Raw genomic sequence first — 25,748 nt, forward strand, 5'->3', positions numbered from 1 at the left:
AAATATTAACAACGCGTTGAAAATTATTTTCGATTTTATTAAGCGATGTGCAATTAAAATTTAATTTCATCAAAATGGTACAACCAAGCTGAGGCTGTATAAACTAGTCTTAAGTTAAGTTTGGTTAAGTCACGCATTAAGCTATTATATAATATGTTAATATGTTCATGTATATGCTACATAAACACCATACCTGGTTTAAAGCATTAAATAAATAATAATAACAGAACAATTTGTGGAATATCTACTATTTTGGACGTATCGAAATTATTAAGACAAGAATTTTATTTGACTCCTATTCCACGTAATTGGCAGTTAAAATTATTATTTTGTATAATGGTATGAACAATTAGAACAAAAGCTTTCGCATGCTTTGGAATATTTTGGAAATGTCAACGGCGAGAAGCACAGTTCCACGATCCATATTTGATAGCAAGATTAACAAACAAAGAACAGTGAACAAAGCGCAATTAGCGAGCACGCAGAACAGTGTGAACGCAAAATTGCTCGTCAAGTTCAACGTGAACGTGTTTTCGTAGCCGCTGCCGCGATTGGAACGGCCAACTATTAGCATCGTGAATTCCTTCTAATTATCGTAAACGTTAAGTGGATCTTAGAATCTACGATGCACACTGAAGACCTTAATGGGACCAGTTTCGCGATTTCTTTCGCGATACGTCGGTCTCGCGACAACTCGCGCTCGTCTCGTAATTCTGCTCGAATTAACACTATATCTGTGAAATTTTCTGACAACACAGAGACCCTCGAGCTTTTAAACTCATTAGTTTACCCGGGACCCTTAAGAACAGACGTTCCACCGACCGGCATTATTTTTATATTTTATATGCTCGCGTTGAAATCTTTAGTATGCATTCTTTTCCTCTGTGGTCTCGCTTAATTGCCGTCAACGGAACAGAACACGAGCATCACACGGTCGCTGGAACGATGGCAGGCCGTTTTGTATTTTCACTTCGTGGCTGTTAACAATACCAACATTCTAGACGTTTCATTAAAAAAAATAAGCTTCAGGAATTTCGCTGTCCAGATAAAACATTTTTTAAATTTGCTAACACAGCGAAACACAGTGAAATACAGCGATTTCTCTATATATGTCGACAAGGCCTGGATGATAAACGTCGCGGAATTATCCCCATTACGGATATACCCCGTGAGGGGTCACGTTTGCACTCCCCGGTTTCGTGGCCCCTCGCAAGGTATACCCCGCGGTAGCGGGGATAATTCCGCGACGTTTACAATCCAGGCCTTGGCGACATATATAGACAAATCACTGCACCTTTAAATGAAATAAATTGTAAAATACTCCGAAATAATTCGTTCTAAATTTCCAAACATTCTCGATGGAAGTTTTACGATTCTTGAGAAGATTTGCAAAAACCCCTAAACAACATAAATTTATACTCGGCGAATACTCGCGTGACACTTCTCACAATCTTGACGCGGTTCTCGGCACTACACCCGGATAGTTAGATTGACGTAGCGCAGGAAAATCGTTGCGAACGATTGCACAATTTCCACAGAATCGAGGTGTGCTAGTCTTTACAATGCAAAATACTTTTGCGATCGCGTCAGTTTGAATATTGAAGAGTGTAGAGAAGCACTCTCGTGCAATGTTTCAAAAAACTTGTTCCGTCTGACAGAGCTGTTAGTGTACACGGTAGGACATTCCATCGCATACAGATTTCCCTTGTAAACGCGGACGTTTCACGCGATTGGACGAGATCCCTTTATATATTTATTTCCCCGCCGTACACTCGGATCGCAAATATCGACTAAGCGTTGAAGATCTGTGGTAATAAATAGTAGTACGTACGGAGAGCAGAGTTTCACAATAATTGACTCGTCGACTCACTGTGCAATAGAGGGTGTCCTGTTATTTGCCAGGTTCCTTAAAAGGAGTAACTCGATTGGGTAAAAACGAAGGAAACACAGTATTATGTAGATGATGTTAAAATGAGCACATAGTAAGATAGTCATCACGAAAAGCAAATAGTATTAATAAGTTACGGTAAGTCTGAGAAACGATCGGTATTCCCCCATTTTCCGCTTAGCCAATGCGTGATTAGATTTTATTAGAATCAGCAGATTTCATCGTTTGAATCGGAAATGATTCCCTCGTCGCGCTATGAATTTATAGACACTTTTCAAGCGAACAACGTCCTCTATCATTGTTTCATAGATCGATATGCTGCATTACCAATTTCTGGCGGGTTATGACAAATTTATCCCACTAAATACACTGACTTCTCTATACATGTCGCCAAGACCTGCATGATAAATGTCGCGGAATTATCCCCACTACCGCGGGGCATACATGACAATGGCAAGACCCATGTTCTTGACATATATCGAGAATTCACTGTATTCACTTTTAGATTATAGTTTGAAGCAAACAAGAGGATATTCATCGTATATGGCATGTAAAGTATCATGGTATCCGTAAAATGAGCTAAAGTATTGATCATCGTCATGCATTTTTCGTACACACATAATTTTTCGATGATTAGGTGGCGTTGGCATTGGTCAAGTCGAAACTCGTCCGCTGGTAGCCGCACTCTGATTGGTCCACGTTTCTCGTTAATAAATTCTTAACAAAGCCGCGGAGAACATTTTCGCAAAGGAAAATGTTACTTCAAATGACCCCGGGAATCACCACTTTCAAGAGAGTACATTTCCGGGTCGCTCTATGATGTTTTCAAACTATTCTAGAACATTTTCAAAAAACTGAAAGATTTTAAGACGGGCACCAAAATGACTTTTGTCCAGCCAGATTGGCGAGTCTGCCGATTTCCTCTGCGAAATGAGGAATTCTCGAATCGATACTCGGGCCTACCATAGTGGTCACCGAGGATCTGGTTTCTGGTTTAACACCTGGTCAGCGTATTTAATTAACGGGAACGTTCTCGCGTTTATCTGCTCGGCAGGCATCGAACGAAACTATTTTTGGTCGAATCGAGTAAAGTCCAATTAACGATAACGCGTCCTCTAAATACAGGGATCATGAGCAACCGCGTCTATCTCGGTATCCCTCTATAAGGACATGCGTGTATGAACACCGAGATGCGTTCCGATAACAGAATCCGGCGCGGTGCTCGCCGTGTTTAAACCATTACACCTTGCAATTTGCTGTAGAAAAATTGATTGGCCAGATGAATGTAGCGTTCAAGTATCCGTGAAACATCAGAACCACGCTGCCATTTCTCGACGATGATCGATGCGTTACGGTAAATGATACAGGCAGTCGGATCGAACAGGAAAAGAAGGTAACCCAGCGTCAGGCTGCGAAGACGTGTGCTACCAATTTTTCAGATCATCGGCGATCGAGCCAATTAAAACTCTCTAATCTGATCGCGGAAATTCATCGCGATGATGATTCTTCGCAGCGCGAACGGCAATTACAGATAAGATCGAATCAACTTTGTTGCAACAATAATGACGTGTCTCGCGCCAATGCAACTGAAAAATATTGTGGATTTATTTCCCGTGGAGCCTTCAAGCGATTCCCTGACATATTAGGGGGCCCATAAGTAATCAATTCTTTTGAAATCTAAAGCAAACTTTGTAGTAAATTCAGGTTTTTATTTCTTAATTTATTATATAATCTTCATTATTATCAAGGACAGTTTGCCATCTTTCCTGCAAATTTTCAATCCCCCTCTTATAGAAATCCAGGGTTCGTGCAGCAAAATATGACTCAAGGTGCCTCCTTGCATCTTCTACAGAAGTGAATGTTTTATTTCTCAAATAGTGCTCCAGAGAGCTGAAAAGATGATAGTCATAGTTGAGCAATATTCGGTGAGTACAGGGGGTGCGGTCAAACTTCCCATTGCAATTCTTTGATTTTTTCCTTGGGAATCCGGATAAAAATTTTTCTCATGCAAGTCAAAATACTAGTGCCAGCGCCGACGCCAAGTTCCCTAGGTTGTAAAGTTTGAATTAGGTAAGTGCGACAATCATTGGCCTCTGGGAATTGTTCCTTCCCGATATCACAGCCCTTATAGGCAAGAGGAACTTGGTCCATCCTTCATATCACTGAAGTGGATGGACCGGGGAACTTGGTCAACCTTTACACGAAGTGTTTTGGTTTGGATTACACCTTCTCTGTGGACTACTGATGCCCCCTTTTTCAATAGTTCTGAATACAGCCGTTGTAATTTCTGACAATACAAGTCAGCAGTAACTGTTTCTCCAGGTTTCAACAACTCAAAGTGAATTATGCCACGACAGTCCCACCAAATGCACAGTAACACCTTTCTAAGTGATAGGCTAGGCTTAGGGGTTGATATTACGATTAGCAGAAAGCCATTGCTTCGAACGCTTTACGTTGTCATAAAGAATCCATTTTTCATCTCAGATAACGATTCTGTTAAGAAATGGATCTCTACGAAATTTAGATAGCAATGAAGTGCAAATTGATCGACGAATATTCTTGTTGGTCTCGGATAATTGATGCGGTACACATATTCCTTGCCTATATGCCTTTCCCATTTCGTGTAGGTGCCTTTGTATAGTTGACCACGTGGACCCAAGGCTTCTCGATAATTCTTGTATACTTAATTTTGGATCAGCTTCCACTGGAGACTTTAGGGTGCCATTATCAAATTCAACTGGTCGTCCACTTCGAGGCCTGTCAGAGAGATCATAATCACCAGCAGCAAACCTTCCGAACCAACGTTGACACTTGTTGACCTTCAATACATCTCCATAAACTTCGCAAATTTTCTTTGTTGTTATCGTTGCATTAAATCCTGCATGAAAATGAAAAAGTATGCAATGACAAATATGATCCTGAGAAGGTACGGACGCCGCCATTTTATTATAGGGTTGTAAAAAAATTATACTTTTTAGAATATTTTGAACACAGGCTGCTTTTCCGAAAACTGGTCTCTCGAGTTTCGTGGCCCCTCGCAGGGTACAGTGAATTCTCGATATATGTCAACAACACGGGTCTTGCCAGCGTCGTTTATCGTCCAGGACACACGCCCTAGCCGTGTTATGTTTACACTCCTCGGCGTCCGAGACCTCTAGAGCTTCTTGGCCCCACACGGAGTATACTCCGCGGTAGTGGGGATAATTCCGCGACGTTTATCATCCAGGCCTTGGCGACGTATATAGAGGAATCACTGTATACCCCACGGCAGTAAAGTTTATCGAATTTAGGACATATATAGAGTAAATACTGTATACAGAGTATAGAACAAGTGCATAAAAGTAGACCAGGAGTAAAAATGAAGTAACAAACAAAAAAGTCGCATTAGATATGATTAATATTGTTGCAGCGAGTCCGTGTAATTTCCCGTAAAGACCACGTGACAAACGAAACATAAATTACAGTTATTAATACGTTAGAAAATGAAATATTTTCTAGAAAATTTCTATCGAGGAATCTGAACTCGTATAAAATTACGTAAGAACATAATGTTCTCTATATTATATATCATCCTCCTCGTCGGCCAGCATGAACCGTGACTTACACAATTCCTGCTACGAGCGCGCAGTCAAGTGCATTAATCATAAAGGTATAATAAACTCTTCTCGAGAAACATCAACTAGGAAAACGTGTGTGACGCATCTGCTGTTCATCTAAAACGCGAATACCGGGGGAAAACGTGTGAGGAAGACATTAAATGTGTCATTAAAAAGTTCGAGTTATCTTCTGATTTATAATATCATTGGACTTGCAAAAGCTTTGATCAGAGCGACGGGAAATTGAATACACGTCGAATGAGATTATAATTGGATTCCTCTTTCGCAGCAATAAATTCGCATAACCATTCACACTGCAGCGGTACACGTGTAATTTTAATATTTATCAATGAACCAAGTGGACCGTGCATAAAGTGCTTTCATAATATTTTCGTTCCAGTGTGTTCACCTCAATAGTAAATAAAAAGCAACTTTATTAGTTACACTTCACATTAGTTGATTCTTCTTTTTTTAAACAATTTCAACGACTATGAAACAGTGAAAAATAACGACATTCTGAAAATCTTCTAATGTCTTTAAAGTTTTGTATTTTACCTATTCGTTGCTGCCATAAATGCACAGACCACTCATAATTAATTGCGATGGATTATATCAACGTCAGACGTACAAATGTAAAAAGACAATTTAGGACAAGAGGTCTTAAAACTGTAAACGGTAATGACATTGTTAGGAAAGAGTTATGGACTATAATGATTGATCTTCAGCTATGCATGCGTAATAACAGGTGTGCATTAGAATTAAGGCGTATTAATCCAACAAAATGTACATATTAGATCAGCTTACGTTACAAACTGACAGCAGTGTACTCGTAACTTAAATTATGCCGTTTTAATGAAACACGTGTTGCCATGCCTCTACTCGACCATGAAACGTACACTTCCGTTAACGATGTTTGAAAATTTCTCAATGTAGTTCTCAAAATGTCATTAAATTTTTAAAAGACATTAAGCCACTTGCAGTGTTTGAGTCTATTTAACCCAAAAGCAGACTTTAATTACAATCTTTTTTCCTGAAACATATAAATTGATTTAACATTGACAGATTGCATAAATCTCTCGCGAGTTAACAAATTTTCCAACACTGAATGTCGACAGTGATGCAATTTAATTACTAAAACGGTGCACAAAGATTAAATAAAATATAAAATAATTTTGGGAACAATATAAAATATAAAATAATTTTAGAATTGCATTCTAACTGCAGCAAACCTACTTAGCATACGCGTAGAACGCGGGATTCCCGGGGAAATTCAGTGAAATTGTGTAACATCATTTACGTAGACCGAAAGCGACAACCGGTGCCGGGGACTAGCAAAAACGAAAATTAGGAAGGGACCGGCAACCACAAAATCGGACGACGTCAGCCCTTCAATTGAAAAGCTGCGGGTCATTTTAAGCCAGCTGGACCATTCCCGGATTAAATTCAACGAAACGTTAGAAGATGGCTCTTCCCATGCTCGCATTAAAACCCCAAATAGTCAATCGTGTAATTCGATTGCGGGTCAACGGTAGTTTTCTGATAATACAATACCTCGGGAGAAAATATTTGGAGGTGGCGAAAATGATAAAGGCACATGAATGGTATAAATAGAATGGTGGTCCTCTTTGCGTGAAGGAAATATCAACAAAATTTTAGCATTTCGTACAAAAATTTTTTTCTGTGGTATAAGACTTGAGAATAAAATGTAGTTTCAATGAAATTTCGCAGACCATAAATGTATAAATATTCACAAAAATTGTATGTATTAATTGCATTAAATGCATTAAGCTGTCGTGTAAGAATTTCTTTCTTCCCTCATTGACTTGCAGCTCTCCCGGAAACCTCAGTTTGAAAATAACCTGCGCAAAGTAGGCAGACTGCTTTTTCCATCGTTACGATTTCGATAACGTGGGCCGATCGAAACGACGAGCAAAAAAAACTTTTGCGGTCAACTTTCAACGCGGCTCTGCAGCACCGAATCCCGTGAACGTGGTGCGAAAAGTATGCTCTTCCTTCTTCTTCTTTTTTTTTTTTTTTATCTGACACGCTATCTGTCGCGCGGAACATTGACGCGCGAAAAGTACACGCAAACATACTTTAAAGTGTTTGCGCAACGTCAACGGTGGTACGTCCGACGAAAAAAACGTAATTTTCTTCGGGATATCAGCGAGCGCGCCACAACAATCCAGCAAAGCGTCGGCCGCGAGTTTCCTCAAGGGCCACGTTGACAAAGAAGCCTCGTAAATTTCGCGTCATCGCCTCGTGGATTTAAAACCGGTTGGTCAAGTGGCTCGCGCGGACGTGGCCAGCTGTAATTCACGATTTTTACCGCAATTTTCATATCGTTCGGAACAGCGCCGTGACACGATTCCCGAAGCGTCGTCGTACGTATCTTCTGCACGAATCCCCAATTACACGTGAATCATTGATCGATCAATTCCGAGGCGATTTTAATGAATCGATTTGTTTAAAAACCGCATCGGAAACGCTGCGCCGTTCGCCGCAACAAGAAACTCGCCGCCATTAACGATACCATAAAACGGTACTTTGTAACTGGATTCTTGTTATTTATGCAAACCCGCGCTTTTTCAGACCAGCCGAACAAAAGTCGAACCTTCATTTTCGCATCATTAGCTTCGACGCATTGAACATACCACAAAGAGAGGATTAAAATCTTTCAACAAATTTTATTTCATATTTGGAAAAACCTAGGAGTCTTCCGTCTTTTTTATGTGTTTTAAATATTTGTTATCTCCGTTTTGCAGTACTTTTTACCGCGAACGAACATTAACACTAAACCTATCTAGCATTAACAGTCAACATTGCCTTATAAACATGGCAATTTATTCTGATTGTCCGTAATTTTCTACTATTTTCCGTAAATGTATTTTTATAGTTTCAATCATTGTAAAATATAAATCCGGTCGTTTTGACCGTGGTAGGTTTAGTGTTGATAACCACATTTTGACCGAAAATCACATAACGCACATACGTATAAAAGGAATGCCCGATAGTCGCATTGATTGACGTTGAAATAAAGTTTCTTTAACACTTTGACCGCCACACTAGAAACCTCAAAAATTCTATAAAGTCAAAGTATGTTATTTAATGAAATAAAAATTGACAAAAATTAAATGTATGATATTGAGTAGTCCTACAACTTTCTTGCATTTTACAGACCCTAATCGAATTTGGTAGAATGAATATATTAACGTAAAAATACATTTTAAAACCTGGACAAATAATTCCGTCACCCACATATCGGTGACATGGCAGTCAACGTGTTAAAAGTGAAATTAGACGTCTAAATTAAAATTGAGCACAGAATCACTGTCGCCAGATCGAGACTCGTTCCCCCACTCTAATTTCCCCTTCTACCGCGCTGTTCCCCACGCTTCCGCCGCGGCCCGGTCACGTGACGCGTTTCGTCACTGAGGCGCGTACTCCGGGTACCGGCAGAGAGGGGGTAACTTTTTCCCCTCGATTCGTGCTCCCTCCCCTCATCTGGCGACACGGCATACGATATTTAGCTTTGTACCTCAAAGTTTTATAAACGTTTTATACCTCGAATTTTATAAACGGATCAATCCGAAGGAATCGAAGATTACGGTATCGATTTCGAGTGAAATGCTCGCAGTCCTTGGGTGTCTAAAGTTAGAAAATTTGATTCGCAGCTTTACGATATACGAGAGGAATTCCGCTTCCCGTAACACGAGGCGCCATTCTCACGGACAACAGCGGAAGTTTTTCATGCGCGGCACGCATTCGTTTCTCTGGTTGAAACGGCCAAAACTATTTTGAATTCAAGGACCACGGTGCGTTACCGTCCGCGGGTTACCGTCGTGATAAATTATCAACAAACAATGTATCATCGCGCGCACCGGAACAAAAAACCTGTCCGAAATTCTCCGACTCGGACGGTTGACAGTTTTGGAGCGAAGATTGCGATCCGTTGACGGCCGACCGGATTTATTTTGCCCAAGTATACGAATAAATTTTACACAGTGTAAAGATTGAAAGCATTGTGCATTGAATAGACTGATCTTGACCCGCATTTTAACCCTTGATTTTGATTAATTTCACGATACAGTCCAACGCATTTTTCAGAAATTTTCACTATAAGTTCGTGCTTCTTTCGGTGTGAATGAATACTTGTGCATTACACGGTTGTCTGACCGAACGAGAGCAAAATTGTGCTAATTGTGCATTGAATAGATTGATTTTGACCCGCATTGCTCACGACCCACAGCATGATGGATGAGTCTATCCCACGGGTCTATAGGATCTTGAATTACATCATACCTTCTGTTCAGTAGCGAATTGAACGTTCAACGAGAACACAAGATGTAGGTATCCGTTTTGTGAGATCATTTGTGATCGATTCTGTTACAATATAGACAGTAAATCATTGAGATAGATGCATATCATCCTAATAGTCTGATTTTATGCATTTATGGTTAAAACGGGTACGCACAATTTAAAGCAGTGGCCATACTAAAAATATTTAAGGGCATCAGCGTATTAGTTTCAATTTAATAAAATAATTAAAAAACAAAAAAAAAATCTTTTATTTACCTCCTGTGTCCTGCAATGAATGCAAAAATTTTTATTTTGCGTAAGATCCGCAGTCGAATGATTTTTAAAATTATCTAATTGAGCCGTAGGAAACAGAAGCTAAATGGAAACTGAATTTCCTATTATAATCATCTTAATTAGTCAAAAATAATGTAACAAAATCCTTGAATTCTTCTGATGTATCTAAAGTTTTGTGTTTAACTCCAATGTCGCCACCGATAATTCCTTACTGTACGATTACTATTATACGTAGTTCAGGTAGGATAGAGAAAAAGAACGGATAATTCAGTAATCATTTGCCAGCTAGTTCTACAACATGAAATATGAAATTCTTGTAGAGAAAAAGTGAATAGAATTTCTCGATAGACCTAATAGTTCAGCGGATAATGCAATGCGAGCATGTAAAACGGAAGAGGTATTGCTGCAATTGCCATCAACCTTAGAAAAACTAAACCTCGAGACTAGGCAACTTATCTGCGTACATAACCGTTTATTGCCAACGGTCTCCTTGAGAAACGATATCTTTATTAAAGTAAAAACGATTCTTCGATCGACCAACCCTGCAGACAGAGGCGAAGGTAAATATCTTTTTAAACATTCTTGACGGGGGAAACAAGAGATTTTTCATATTTTTTCATATTTTTTCATAGTTGGTAAGTTGTGAACTACAGACGCCACTTGCTTCCAGTTTCTCTAGAGCAGAGCTGTTCAACATCTGCCCGTACGGGCAGCGACCTTCTTGTCTTGGGCGTACGCAGAACGTCCCGGCGGGCACGAAGCCACGCCCCCACGGACACGAAACCACGCCCCTGCGGGGAAGGCTGCATGTATTTGTCTACGTGGCAAGCTACAGTTGTGCTACGGCCTACCCCCACTCCGCTTGCCTGCTAATAGGCGTGTTGAGAATCTCCGTTCCAGAGTTAAAACCCAAAAATGTGAGATTCATTAATTAACTCTGCACTTCGTTGCACTGTTCAGTGCGTATAAAACCGAGGTAAGTAAAACGAGCTGGATTCTACTAATGTTCTTCTCTAATGTTTATACCAACAACGAAGATTTTCTATTCCGTCTAGTGTATTTGAGGTTTGTATTCCTAAGACGCAAGAAACGGAAATCAAAAGTAGGCACGCAGTTCTCATTATTATGGCTTCGGAGTGTAAACAGTGTACTGTCAGAATTATTTTCCCAAGGTTTCGCAAGCATTTCGGTAAGCATTCGCTGATACTGGTGTATGTCTTCCGATCCCCGATGATTTTGCAATGCTTGCAAAATGTTCAGTAAAATGATTCCAAAACGACGCACCCCAAATGGACGCGCGTGGAACTAAATGTTATCACTAGACTGCGGATTTTATGCATTTATAACAAAAATGGAAAGGACATTAGTAGAATTGATTGATGTTGGAATATTATTCCGGACATTTAAAATGATTAGAAGAGGAAATACACTTTTATTCACATTCTGCCTCCGACAATTGACTTGGACAATTTTTATGTTGCATAAAGATCCGCAGTTTAGTTATCACCATTTGATACTTTTCTTATTACAAAAGATAAACAAATATTTAGGTGGTACACCCTATTGGTAGTGTCCAGTATATTTTTGCGAGATGTTCAGAATATAGAAAAATGTTGACCTCGGTAATATACTTCAAGGTTGTTAAAATCGATGGGACCAGTCCGGCTCTAAACAATTGCACATTTTCCTCCTAAGAAACACCATCGACTTAAACAGAGATCGAGAAAACTGACAGTTTGCTGAAACATTTATAGACCCGATATCTTTCCAGTTGCTCGGTTCCACCGGTTTCGCATGTCCTCAGCAACTGCGCACAGTTTCACACTAAATTGTTATGATCAGGATCCGTTTGTTTGGCCAGAGGAAAGTAAACATTGTACGTAAACACCACATATTTGCAACAAGAGAAGGCATCTGTTAGCAAGATCGGCCATTGAGAGGTAGCGTCATGGATTCACCCCTTCCACGCGCAGAACACGCGAGCTGACGTCCACCACTCTTCGCCTTCCGGTCATATTCCCCTCTTGGCGTCATCGTCCGATGACTATGATTACCAATCTGTTTGCGCACCCTTTTCGCTACATGTGAGGCTTCAGTGTATATACCCAAAATTTCGGGTTCATAGCCGTGGACAGTAAAGATGAATGTACTTCAATGTTTACACAGGAATCGATAATTCAATATCGATTGCCATACAGCTGCCTCTCAAAGTCTAGGAAATTAAGATATTAGGGGGACCCATAAGTAATCAATTCTTTTGAAATCCAAAATAAACTTTGTAGTAAATTCAACTTTTCATTTCTTAATTTATTATATAATCTTCATTATTATCAAGGACAGTTTGCCATCTTTCCTGCAAATTTTCAATCCCCCCCTTATAGAAATCCAGGGTTCGTCGAGCAAAATATGACTCAAGGTGCCTCCTTGCATCTTCTACAGAAGTGAATGTTTTATTTCTTAAATAGTGCTCCAGAGAGCTGAAAAGATGATAGTCATAGTTGAGCAATATTCGGTGAGTACAGGGGGTGCGGTCAAACTTCCCATTGCAATTCTTTGATTTTTTCCTTGGGAATCCGGATAAAGATTTTTCTCATGCAAGTCAAAATACTAGTGCCAGCGCCGACGCCAAGTTCCCTAGGTTGTAAAGTTTGAATTAGGTAAGTGCAACAATCATTGGCCTCTGGGAATTGTTCCTTCCCGATATCACAGCCCTTATAGGCAAGAGGAACTTGGTCCATCCTTCATATCACTGAAGTGGATGGACCGGGGAACTTGGTCAACCTTTACACGAAGTGTTTTGGTTTGGATTACACCTTCTCTGTGGACTACTGATGCCCCCTTTTTCAATAGTTCTGAATACAGCCGTTGTAATTTCTGACAATACAAGTCAGCAGTAACTGTTTCTCCAGGTTTCAACAACTCAAAGTGAATTATGCCACGACAGTCCCACCAAATGCACAGTAACACCTTTCTAAGTGATAGGCTAGGCTTAGGGGTTGATATTACGATTAGCAGAAAGCCATTGCTTCGAACGCTTTACGTTGTCATAAAGAATCCATTTTTCATCTCAGGTAACGATTCTGCTAAGAAATGGGTCTCTACGAAATTTAGATAGCAATGAAGTGCAAATTGATCGACGAATATTCTTGTTGGTCTCAGATAATTAATGCGGTACACATATTCCTTGCCTATAGGCATATTTCTTGCCTCCCATTTCGTGTAGGTGCCTTTGTATAGTTGACCATGTGGATCCAAGGCTTCTCGATAATTCTTGTATACTTAATTTTGAATCAGCTTCCACTAGAGATTTTAGGGTGCCATTATCAAATTCAACTGGTCGTCCGCTTCGAGGCCTGTCAGAGAGGTCATAATCACCAGCAGCAAACCTTCTGAACCAACGTTGACACTTGTTGACCTTCAATACATCTCCATAAACATCGCAAATTTTCTTTGTTGTCACCGTTGCATTAAATCCCGCATGAAAATGAAAAAGTATGCAATGGCGAATATGATTCTCGGAAGGTAGGGACGCCGCCATTTTATTACAGGGTTGTAAAAAAAATTATGCTTTCTAAAATATTTTGAACACAGGCAGCTTTACCGAAAACTGTAAAAGAATACGTGTTTCCTCTTCAACGATCGGTACAGAACTAAACGCAAAACAAATTCTTTGCAAATAATTGATTACTTATGGGTACCCCTAATATTAGATAGAGCAAACTATAAATAGAGAGATTCTAACTGATCAAAATAATTAATTAATTTTTAGTTTGCGCACAACGGACTAGCGAACGTCTCTGAAACGGCTAAATCTTCCACCATGATTTCTCCCGTTCCACGAACTCCGTGTAGGCTAGTTCGGATTCTTTCGTAGTCTAACGACGACGTTAAGATTCAATGGGCCAAGTGCTCGAGACATACATAGCACCGGACGACTCGGTAACCCGTATATCCAGTTCATCGACTTCTAGTCGGCCCTGTTCCGCAGAGTTCGGCAAACGTTATTTCAGCTAACGAATAAAATCCTCCTCGTTCGTTACATTGTAGCCAATCCTGCTTTCGGCAACATCAACATCCAGACCGCGGATCTGTATGCGAAATAAAAAATGTTTACATTGATTGCAAGACATAGGAGCCGAATAAAAATGTCTTCCTTCTTTCAGTTAACTCGGTAAGCAGAAGCTATTACAATTTATCTCCTTAAATCTTTTCGATATGTACAATTAAATTGTATATACCCAGTTTCGTCGTAAACGCATAAAATTATAATTATCACTTACTAGTGTAAGGGACCCCATTACTGTGGGGGTACCAATTACTGTGCCCACATTAATTACACTTATTTTTAAAGCACAATGAATATTGAAAGAGAGATATATATAACGTCTATATTAACTAATTTTAATGAAAAAATGTAATACCTCTTTTTTAATATTCATCATGCTTTAAAAAGAAGTACAATTAATATAAGCAACGTAACTGGTACCCCCGCAGTAATTGGGTCTCCTACCCTATATTCACAAACTAAAGACCCGACATTGAAATTTTATATTAATTTTATATTCCCCCCTCCTTGTCACTGCTTGAAATCTCTGATCATAATTTTGCGCGGGTAGAGTGTCGAAAATTTTATTTGTTATTCGTTAGTCGAATAAACGTTTGTTCGAATGATGTCCACTGGTGTCCAGTGACGTACCATCGATTGAGAACGCCGGACCAGAAGGTCTCTGTTTACTGATTCGATAGGCCGAGAATTGCCCGGTTAACAGTGACTGACAGCGGCATTATGTCTCCCCGGAGGATTTTATCGGCCCGAAGAGGGGGCAGTTCGGTAATCTCTCGATGAAAGATCCCTTCTTCGTGTTCGATCTCTCGGGCGGGAAGAGCGTCTCGGGGGCGGCGCCGCCAGCACGAGGAAATTCGCAGATATTCTTCTGCGTTCTCTTTTTTCGTTTTTTTTTTTTTTTTTCGAGGCCTGTGTGGGCAGACACGTGTACGACTTTGTCCGTGGTCACCGGCACGGCAGCCGAAACAGAGGGCGTGTAGTTTATGCACGCAACCGAAAAACGCGCAGCAACTGGAAGAGCCCGGGGTTATTCAACGAGACTGGAAAATCTTGTTATTATTAATACCGCGGCAGCCTCCTGCGCTGAAATCAGACAGTTATTCGCCCAGAACCGATGACTCAGCCCGAGCCCAAGACGAAACAGAGAATAGGCGAATAACCTTCGGAGTATTTAAAAATCCAAACCGACTTTATGGGATACGTATGGTGGATTCTAGCAAATTTTATGAACCTAACTTTTCTCTGTTATACTCCAAGCTATTTCGACGCGTACATTTTCTAGGCCATTTTTTCAGATCCTTTGTGCGCCGCAGAACATTAAAATGATCTGTTTAAATGTCCATTTTTCAGGCTCGGTGCTACAATCGCGATTCAATGAAAAATTAAATATATCATCATTCTTTCCATTATTTTCATAAACACACGGTTTGTTCCACTTTTCAATTTAATTACTCTCGCAATATTAAAATAAGCACGAAAGTACAATCTAAAATAATAAAAATAAAATATCATAGAAATTCGATAATGTCATTCGTTTAGACTGGTTATACATAAAAATTGTAATGCTGGTGAATAGGATCTTTATGCAAAATCAAAACTTCTTGAGCCAATTTTGAGAAACAAAAATTCCATAAAAATATACTTTTGTCATTCACTTAGACTGGTTGTAAATAGAAATTGTAAAGCTAGAAAATAGGATCCTCGTGAAAAGTAAAAATTTCTTGAGCCAATTTTGAGAAACAAAAATTCCATAGAAATATACTTTTGTCATTCACTTAGACTGGTTGTAAATAGAAATTGTAAAGCTAGAAAATAGGATCCTCGTGAAAAGTAAAAATTTCTTGAGCCAATTTTGAGAAACAAAAATTCCATAGAAATGTACTTTTCCTTTTATTCATTTGAATAAGTCGAAAATATTGTGACAACATTCAGAAATTCTTCTAATGTCTAAATTTTATATTTCATCGATCCCGTGATTACAGAAATGATTCGCATAAGTCGTATCAAAAGAATAAACGAAATAATGAGAAAATGCGGAGGGACAAGTCCGAGGAGAAAATAGAAGTGGCTTTTTCTTGTACATAGCCAGAAGGGAGTATCTTCATCGGTTATAAATGACGCTCGAGAGGCCGCGAGATAAGTAAAAATAAAATGTTCGAAAAGTTACAAGGTATCGTAACGTAACGATGACAGAAGACGAGCGGCGAACGCGTGATTTATGGGCGCCTGTAGGGCCCCGTGTGGGCAGACAGTGAGAAAAGAGATCACCGTTAATGCAGAAATAATTAATTGACGTTATATATAATATAATGAATGAAGATATTGGAGACACGTCCGCGGACACGTTTCGAAATATCTGAAAGAGCCGATCTTCGTTGCGGCCAACGCGGAAACACGTGATTTATACTGCTTGGGAGCAGTAGTCACGTGTGAGCGGCCGTTTAAAAACAGAAGCAACGTTCAACGAGTTAAAAACAGAGTCAGCGCAAAAATACGGGTTCCTACGATAACAAACCGTCGCGGCCGAGGAGTACAATAGAAACCGGATATGACAGGGTTTTCCTTATTGCCGAAAACCATTTCACACGGTTAAAGAAACACGGTCGCAACACTTGTTCTTTACGCGAAAGCCAATTCGTGGTTAAGAATCGCAAAATGTTAATATGTTTAATCATATCCGTTTGTAATTCAAATGGCGATTACACATCTCTGTTCGTGGAAACAGTTTTTACAGGCTGCTATACTCCATTGACACCTACTAACCTGGCAGTAAATGCTAATTCATATTTTCATTGGCGGATTCTTATAAATAGAACAAGGACGATTAATCCTAATAAGGCAGTCTCGTAAATGTCCGAAAGAATATAAATAATGTATATTGAATATTTTATGATTCGTTCCTTTTTCATGAAAGAAGTAACTCGTTTATATTTGGACAATTAGCGGGCTACGAAAAATGAAATTGAATAATATTGGTGGACTAAAAGTTTATAGCGTAACTTAAAATCAATTGAAATTTATCTTTTCTATATTAATACCCATGAATAAAAAATAAAATGGAACCACACCACTATATATTAAATATTTTACTGAGATTTGAGTGTCGCACATTTTTCAAATATGAAAAATATGTGAGAAGATAAATCGGAAAAATTGTAGACTATAGGAAGGTGTCTAACGAGCTATAGTTTCTTCAATGAAGAAGAGAAACAATGACCAGAATATTATTATTAAGTCGAAGGTGCAGAGCAACCGGAAGTCCCACGACCCTCCATTCAGCGCACCGAATAGACAGTGTTTAATTCGATCCACTTACTCTATTACTATTATCATGCCGAACGTAACTATTTTGCATTTACAGAGTTCGCTGCAGCACAGCAAGATAATAAAAGTCCCTCGAATATATTAATAACGTCGATGATAAGTCAAGCCGTTCATTAATGCGGAAGATGTATGTAAAGTAACACATCAATTGATGAAACGCTTTACGTAACTTAATTTATCTCCCAGATAGACTCTTACAATAGGGGTTCCCGAGAACTGTTTAATTAAAGAATTCCATGGAACTAATACGCCTGAGTTGGCGAATTACACACGATGTCCGAACTAGCAATAAGTGAGTCTAATTTCCTGTTGTCAATTTCGTTTTCGAGTTAAGAACTATTCTTCCTTTCACTCATTTCAACTACCCATTGTAGTTTTATATTGAAAAAATTAATAAATAATCTCGAACAATAATCGAACTAGATGATTTTCCTTATTTTGATAATTTTATAAAATTTTTTAACTAAGCATATGAGAAGTACAAATATTTTTGAGTGCCTGTACTGGCACGTTGAAGAAAATTAATTTTGTTCAAATATGAAATGGTGCGTAATTATCTAATATATTTTAATTTTAATAATTATATTTTAATTTCCTATGAAAACTGTCTCATCGAAAAGAAAATTAACCAAATCTAATATCATAAAATTCAGTTACACTAAATTTGTTCAAATAGAAGGCACGTGTTGTTAAAGCATCCTCAAAACATAAATGATTAGGTAAGCCATAAACCGTTCAGAAAATAAGAAGCATATTTTCTGTTACAGGCACACAGAAATAAACGTAAAGCCAGCAATTTATAGATGTTTCGCAGATAATTTGTTTCCCACAATATTTCCGATATTAGACAAAATAATAATTTTCTCAGTGAATTATAAGAAGTAAAAATATAGTTTTGTAAAACAGTTGAATGCTGGAATTAAAATAGAATTTCATAGTGAATTTTTCCGAGTGAAACAGAAATTTCTGTTAGCGAAATGCGTGACGCGAAGATGAAACAAGTGAAGATGAGTGACAAAGCGGTAGAACGATAATTACTGACGCGTCATTTCCGACGAATTTCGGCCGCCTTTATGTCACAGATGTGTAATTAAACGTCCCCCATCGTTACTTTAGATACGCGGAGGAGCAGAACAATTAGAACGATTAACCCGTAACTGTCTAAATACAGGCACACTCGAAATTACGAGTACGGGGAAAGTAACAGGATGGCGAGATTGCCTGAAAAGTTTAGATCAAGCTACGTCGGCTATTTCCGTCCGGAAACAGTCATAATTCTGAAGACAACACGCTACGCAAAGTTAGTCGGACAACGTACCGTCTGTATAAACCGTATTTTACCAAGAGCAAGTTTTTAGTTGGTTTATTATCCGATGTTACAGCGCTGCCTCGAAAAACTCGAAAAATCTCGTCCGAGTCTGTCGAGAATTTCAAAGCTCGAGAACAAGTTTTCGGAACAATTAAAAGTTTCTTCTCGTTGCTGCCTTCGCTTGTCCAAAATCAGATGGACAACTAGCAGGGCTTGTTACCGTCATTGTGACCATAGTTACGCTTCGCATAAAATTTCAGAAATATTCGAGACACGATTTTCACCGCAAATTGTATTTAATTGTTTATTTCAGAAACCATCAATTGAACAGTATAGCATCAAAACTCGCCATGTCCACTTCTGAAAAATGTTGGGATATTAATTTCAAAAATTATAAAGATGATTTTTCTAAATTCTTGTATAATAATTTCAATTATTATTACCACTACGTTTTTCATAAAATTCTCCCTTTACTTTGCCAGTGTTCATACTAGGGAATTGCAAAGAAAATTTTTAATGTTTTTGTGCGTGTGTGCTTTCGCGACACACTCGATGAAAATAAATGATTTGATCCACTTACAATTTTTTATTTAATTCCGTGTAAAAATGGGAAATTTTCGTTTGCTTTATTATAATTGTTTTGGAGAATTATTCTTAAACGATTTCTCATTGTAACGGTGGGAAATAAAAAACGCGATCCAAAATAGAATTTCCTAACTGTAACCACCGTATTAATATATAACTTTATATGTTACTGAATTACACAGGCCAACAAAAACAAATAATTTTCCTAAAACTTAACAGAATAAATAAAACATAATTTTTACTAGTAATAAAAAAAATGTTTCGTTAGTGTACTTATGCTTAACATTCTAATTCGTTATGAAGCACCTGTCAATGTATATTATGTTATAAAAAAATCGAATGTATACAAAATCAATGAAATTGTGCAATTACTCTACATTATAAAATTGACAAGATATACTTGATCACAAATCCATTGATAAAATATTACATAACCTCTAAAAAAAACAATATCAGTGAATTTACTCGAAAAAATGATATTCAAGCAGTTGGGAATAATTAAATGTTGCAAGTAAAGCGATAATAAAATGTTGCAAGTAATGCGATTGACATAGTAAAAAACAATAGATACCGAATGATGTGTACGTAAAAAATGATAAGAGAAAGCGAAAAATATGAATTTATTCACCGTCGTGTAAACCGTATCGGAATGAACGGGATATGCAACTGAAACGAATAATGCAGTTGCAGTAACAGCACCGCGATAACAGGCGACACTGATAACATATTCCCAAGAACACTGATGCACATTAACATTCAAGGAGTAACAATGGTTCAATAACATTGCACGTAATCCATTGAAATGACAAGTTTCAGCCCAGAATACGGGAACGTAAACAAATCGGAACGTGAACGGAGAGAGCACTGCGATACCGGAGACATTGTAACCTATCCGATCACATCGTTTCGGAACAACATTTTCGTCGAACAACACATTTGACTCTAAACAACAAATAAATTACTATCCCTAACGACGACTGGAAAACGGTAACTCTGCGTTGAGGTAATAGGTTTGAATAATCACCGACCACAAAAAACTTTTAAATCGCAACCTAACCTGCAAAAACCGAGACGAGGATACGATGCACGGTGACATTATTTGTTCACTTACCTGCATGCTGTCTGCCGAAATAATTTCTCCGGAAAATCTTCTGGCCAATTCGATGCCCAGACGAGATTTTCCTGTACCCGTTGAACCCAAAATCGCCAAAACAGGCACACGCGACATATCGACGTTTCCGTGATTATTCATTGGTATACGAGACTGCGCATGCGCGGACCCGTTTCCCATGCGCTTCTCTCGCTCTGTTGATTCAACCACGTGGTACCGGGAAGCGGTCGATTTTAAAACATTATTCATATCGAGTCAAGTCGCAATCATTTCCGTTTCCAACAACAAATTGTAATGATTGGGCTGCGGATTTTATGCATTTACAATGAAAACGAATAAGCAAAGTTTAAAGCAGTGAAAAGATTAAAAGAATTTGTGAATTAATATAGACACTTTCTATTCTGTATAAAAATCCACTGTTCAGATAAATGTTCTAGTGTGAATTTAATGAGTTTAATGAAGTTGTTTAAACGTTTTAAATTGATTAAAACTAGGAATAATTTTATGTATTATTTCTGCAGATTTAAACAGGGAGTATACATTTTATTATGATTATTATCCACTCTGATGGATAATGCTTTTAAAACTTATACTTCATTTTATCAATAGTGTACCATTAGTTTGTTACGTGTAATCATGTTCAAGTAGCTCTTATTGTACTTCAATGCGATAATATCTGTTACGAAATCACACTTATTACTTGGAATTATCTGCTTTTTGCACTAAACGAAAAGTCATATATTTTCCTTAACGAATTATGACAAGAAGTGTGTAAAAAATTGAGCTGCTTCGTTATTACTGCAAACCATATTAATTGTATTTAATCGATTACATGTCCGGCATTATTTACAATGATTAGTTGCCATATATCAGGTACCTTGATATTGATCGGACAGGATTATAAAAGCATTTTAGCAATAAACTGCGGATTATTATACAAGATAAAGATTGTCTGCATTAATTTCAAAATACAGGAGCTATATGCATGTTTATTGGCTGGTTTAATGATTTTAACGAATGGAAATTAAGTATTTAAATTCTGTAAACGTTTTTACCGTTTCGCATTTGCATCTAAAGCATGTACATCGAGCCCGAGGAATTTATATATTTCTAATAAACTAGTAAATGCTTATTTAACACAACTGAATATGAAAAATATTGTGCAATCGATGAATGAGGAAAATTACAATTCGTTGCGATACATGGCGCCAGCCGAACCACAAAAAACTCTGGACTTGGTATTACTATCATTATACAATGCACTGTTGCAACATAGTGCAGCGTTAAAACCTCAAGCATTTCAAACGCAAATCACATTCACGTTGACGAACGCTGTCAACACTTACGCGTGCAGAAAATCATATTTCGCAGCGCTGCAAAATCAGCTGATTAGTTCAACTTCAGAAGAAATATGTAATATCGACCGGAAAAAAATTCGAAAAAATGAAACAGCACTTTACACTGCGAGGTTTCACTGCGCAGTACTAAAACATCGATGACATTGCAAACGATATCACCAGTAGATAATGTAAAAAAAAAAATAGTTTACATTTTAAAACCGTAATTGCCAGGACTTTGTAACTAAGTTGTCATGTTCTTTACATTGTTTACAAAGTTGTCGCATTGGTCGTGAAATTTCGCATGAAAATGAGAATGTCATAAAATCTATTGAGACATTTAAAAAATCTCATTTTTCATTCCTAATTACATATAACAATAATCGGACTGCCAATACTATCTGCACGTAACTACGTTCTTTATATCTTCTGCTTCAAACTTTTTGCAAACATGGATATTGTCCGCTTAAAAATTTGTTCATTATTTTTCCGACAGGCAGGATATTAAATTAAATTATGGACAAAATTTTCAAAGTCGTCGAGTATGTTTCTATTTTAAACGCTGCATGGACAATAGCATAAACGATATCTAATAGTTTCTATCTTCGAACGCAACGCGTTCAATAATACATGATGTTCTATTTTCGAGTAAGATAAGTTATAATATAGTCTCAACAAGTTTCTGATCTTAGTTTTTTAAGCAGGTCGTAATAACATATCGCACGGAGTTTACTGGCACAGCTGTTTCTTATCTAAGGTTTAACGAATCTAATTAAATATATACTAAGAATTCACACCTTTCAGCTAACCAGAGAATTTTCCGGCACATGTATTGCTGTTAATACAGAACACATTTCCTAGATAAAATGTTTATACAGCTGGCTGAAACTGACTAATTATGTCTACATAGTAATGACTACACGTTAGTTAAGGATGAAGACGTTTTAACACTTGCATCAATTCCAAGCTATGGTTCGTATCAACAACGAATCCGGAATAAAATATTATAATAATATTAATATAAAATGTGTTAGTATACACACGAACAGCGTACAAATGATTATCCTAATACATTATTACGCAGGCTCGTGTAATAATGCTTGAAATATTTGAAATAATCTTACGCATTACGTGTACAACAAGGAAAAAGTTATCGCACGCAATCCTACTACGTGGTGTGAACTTTTACATGTATGCGTGCCCATTTACGAAACTCGTCATTTAATTACTTTGTTCAATGCGTACGTGTATGACTATGTGTTATTCGCACGCTCTTGTTATCACGTTTCTGCTACAATCGTATTCCCATACTCTATGATCCAGTAATCGTTATCGAGCTCGTATCTCATGTCAAACGTTTCGTTGCATAACAATTTGATTACTCGTTAAATGACTCGTCAAAGCGATAGAGCCAATCGAGTCTTAGAACTTCACGTGCCCACCCACCGACAAGAGAAAAGAAAAAACGGAAGAAGAAACATTCTGTTTTCTTTTTCTTTCTGTCCTCACAAGCGCTGATAAGATAACGCGCAGCTACACGACATAAAAGTTTACTTTGGTTCGCTCTACCTGGTTCAACGAGATCTCGGATAATATCCATCTGTGCGAATTCGCACAGCCGAACGATCGAAATGCTCGGAACTCCATCCGAAAATGAGATATCCTCATAGAGTATTATCAGTTTCGACACTAATTGCCGCGGTTCTTTTAATAGTTGCATCCTGGTTGATAGATTAAACTGTGGTAACCCAGACCTTTACGGAGATATCCTCCGAAAAAAATGTCGAAACTTTGTTTAGAGCGAACTGATACCCTTGTGAAACTCTTTATCTAGGAACCGGGACTCGATACGAGTCTCACCGAACGTACTTCATTTAAACAATTTATAAGAACCCGTGATCTGCATGGTTAACAACGCGTGACTTACAGCAATCTTTTTAAACAAAATTTCTAAATAATTCAGAAATAACGTAAGCTACAATTTAAGTAAATTTTAGTCGAATAAATGGGCGCAATTGTTCTGACAAATTGATCGCTTGAAAATTTGGAAATGGCGCCATTTAAAATTTTTTTATATTAATCGATACGAGTCGATACTCGCTGAACATTTAGTGTGCGTACTTTATTTAAACAATTTATAAGAACCCGTAATTTGCATGGCTAACTAACTGACTGACCTAAAGCAATTTTTTAAAACAACATTGTTAAATAATGCAGAAATAATGTGAGCTACAATTCAAGTAAATTTTTGTTTAATAAATGGGCACAATTGTTCTGACAAATTCGTTGCTTGAAAATTTGGAAATGGGGTTATTTAAAATTTTTTTATATAAATGTCAGTAAGAAAATTAATACAACAGGGTGGCAGATATTAAATTGATAAAATGAGTCGGCGATATACGTGGGAGTCGATTACTTATTAAAATTAGTCACACAGGTTCATCAAATAAAAATCCATTAATTTTATTAACAGTTATATAATTTCAAATCGGCATCTGATTTTTCCTTTTTTTTTTTGTAATAGTTGGTTTAAAAAAATACAGCTAAAAGAACAAAATGTACCGAGAAGATTATAAATACTTAATGAAACGGTATGAGTGTGAGAGTTAATATACCCACAGCAATACTTAGTCATATAAAATATAACATGAACATTAAACAACGTTGCAGAATCGAAAAATAGACTCGAATGGAACATCTTCATCAGAAGTACTTACACGCTTCGCTCACGAAGCAGGACGCCTGAAGTAGAAGAGATGTCGTCACAGTTTCTTAAATCTAAATTAGTGTTACGTAGCATAGTTCGTTCGGGATGGGTCGATAGTCTTTAATCTATCGGGCGTAGATTTATCCTTTCCTTCATAATTACGCAACGACTGGTTCCATTCTGTCGCTCCGTCAAACACTCTTCAGCGTGTCTGTTTCAGAAACTGGTATCCAACGAGTAGTTTTCTTCCTCAAGGTGACAGAAATGTCGTGCGCGACGCCCATTGGTCACTCGTGACGCGATGTTCGTGTGATCGGCTGAATTCTAAATAATGCTCTGTTTGAAATTATAATCTCTAGGTAACTACTGAGTTGCGCATTTTTGTGCAAAACAAAAATACTCGTCAACAATTGCAAGACAGAAAATTCCTATAGTAATTCCTACTTTTTCTAGTAATTTTAGTAAGTTGAAAATAATTTCATTCTCTTAATCCTTTTTATTATCTTAAATCGCATCTACTCATTTTTGTCGCGAATCCATAAAATCCGCGATCCAATTATCAAAATAAAGCAAAAATAGTTCCACTTCACGATTATGAAGCGAGATGACATTTTTTGTTTAAATATATACCGCACCATGATTTAACTATTTACCAATTTAGTTAGACTACCGGACAATTATATGAAATCGCACAAGCTGTAAAAAATATGCTTACAACGTACATTTCAATTAAGGTAATCGACAGGAGCCTTCAGGAACGTTCTAACAACCGTTCATTAGCAAGATAAGAATGTCCTCAAACAGCCCGTCATGCTATGAAAAATAGCTCGGCTAATGTTGCCTTAAATATGAATGGTTTTCCTTCAAATACTTTCGAGACTGCATGCTACAATATTTCCACGCAAAATTGTCAATAATAGTAACATCATAAAATGTTCAAAAATTTGTTCAAAACTTTTTGCACGAGATATTTGTAATTTGGTGCACACGTGTAGACTTTAGTGACCGGGTCTAATCCACTAACACAGTGTTTTCTCTCGCAAGCGACATGTATCGTCCAGGACATACTATTCTTGATCCACGTTGAACGTCGTACCCGACCAGTATTATGTTTACACTCCTCGGCGTCCGAGGTCTCTCACGGGCTATACCCCGCGGGAGTGGGGATAGTTCTGCGACCTTTATCAGCCAGGTATTTGCGACAAATATCGAGAAAGGACTGAACTTCCCAC

General features: G+C 37.9%; 1 protein-coding gene across 2 annotated transcripts in view; it reads right to left on the reverse strand.

The window, feature by feature from the left end:
• The window catches only part of LOC143356448 (tRNA dimethylallyltransferase), a 148,348-nt gene extending 127,696 nt beyond the window's left edge, over positions 1 to 20,652 (reverse strand). The window contains exon 1 of one of the 2 annotated variants that reach the window (XM_076792155.1): positions 20,473 to 20,652. In XM_076792155.1, coding sequence (XP_076648270.1) covers positions 20,473 to 20,652 — 180 coding nt within the window. The remainder of the gene's footprint in view (positions 1 to 20,472) is intronic. The other variant, XM_076792156.1, reaches the window with a different exon arrangement.
• Positions 20,653 to 25,748: the final 5,096 nt, after the last annotated feature.

The sequence above is a fragment of the Halictus rubicundus genome, chromosome 8 (assembly GCF_050948215.1).
Source record: "Halictus rubicundus isolate RS-2024b chromosome 8, iyHalRubi1_principal, whole genome shotgun sequence".
NCBI classification, from domain to species: Eukaryota; Metazoa; Arthropoda; class Insecta; order Hymenoptera; family Halictidae; genus Halictus; species Halictus rubicundus.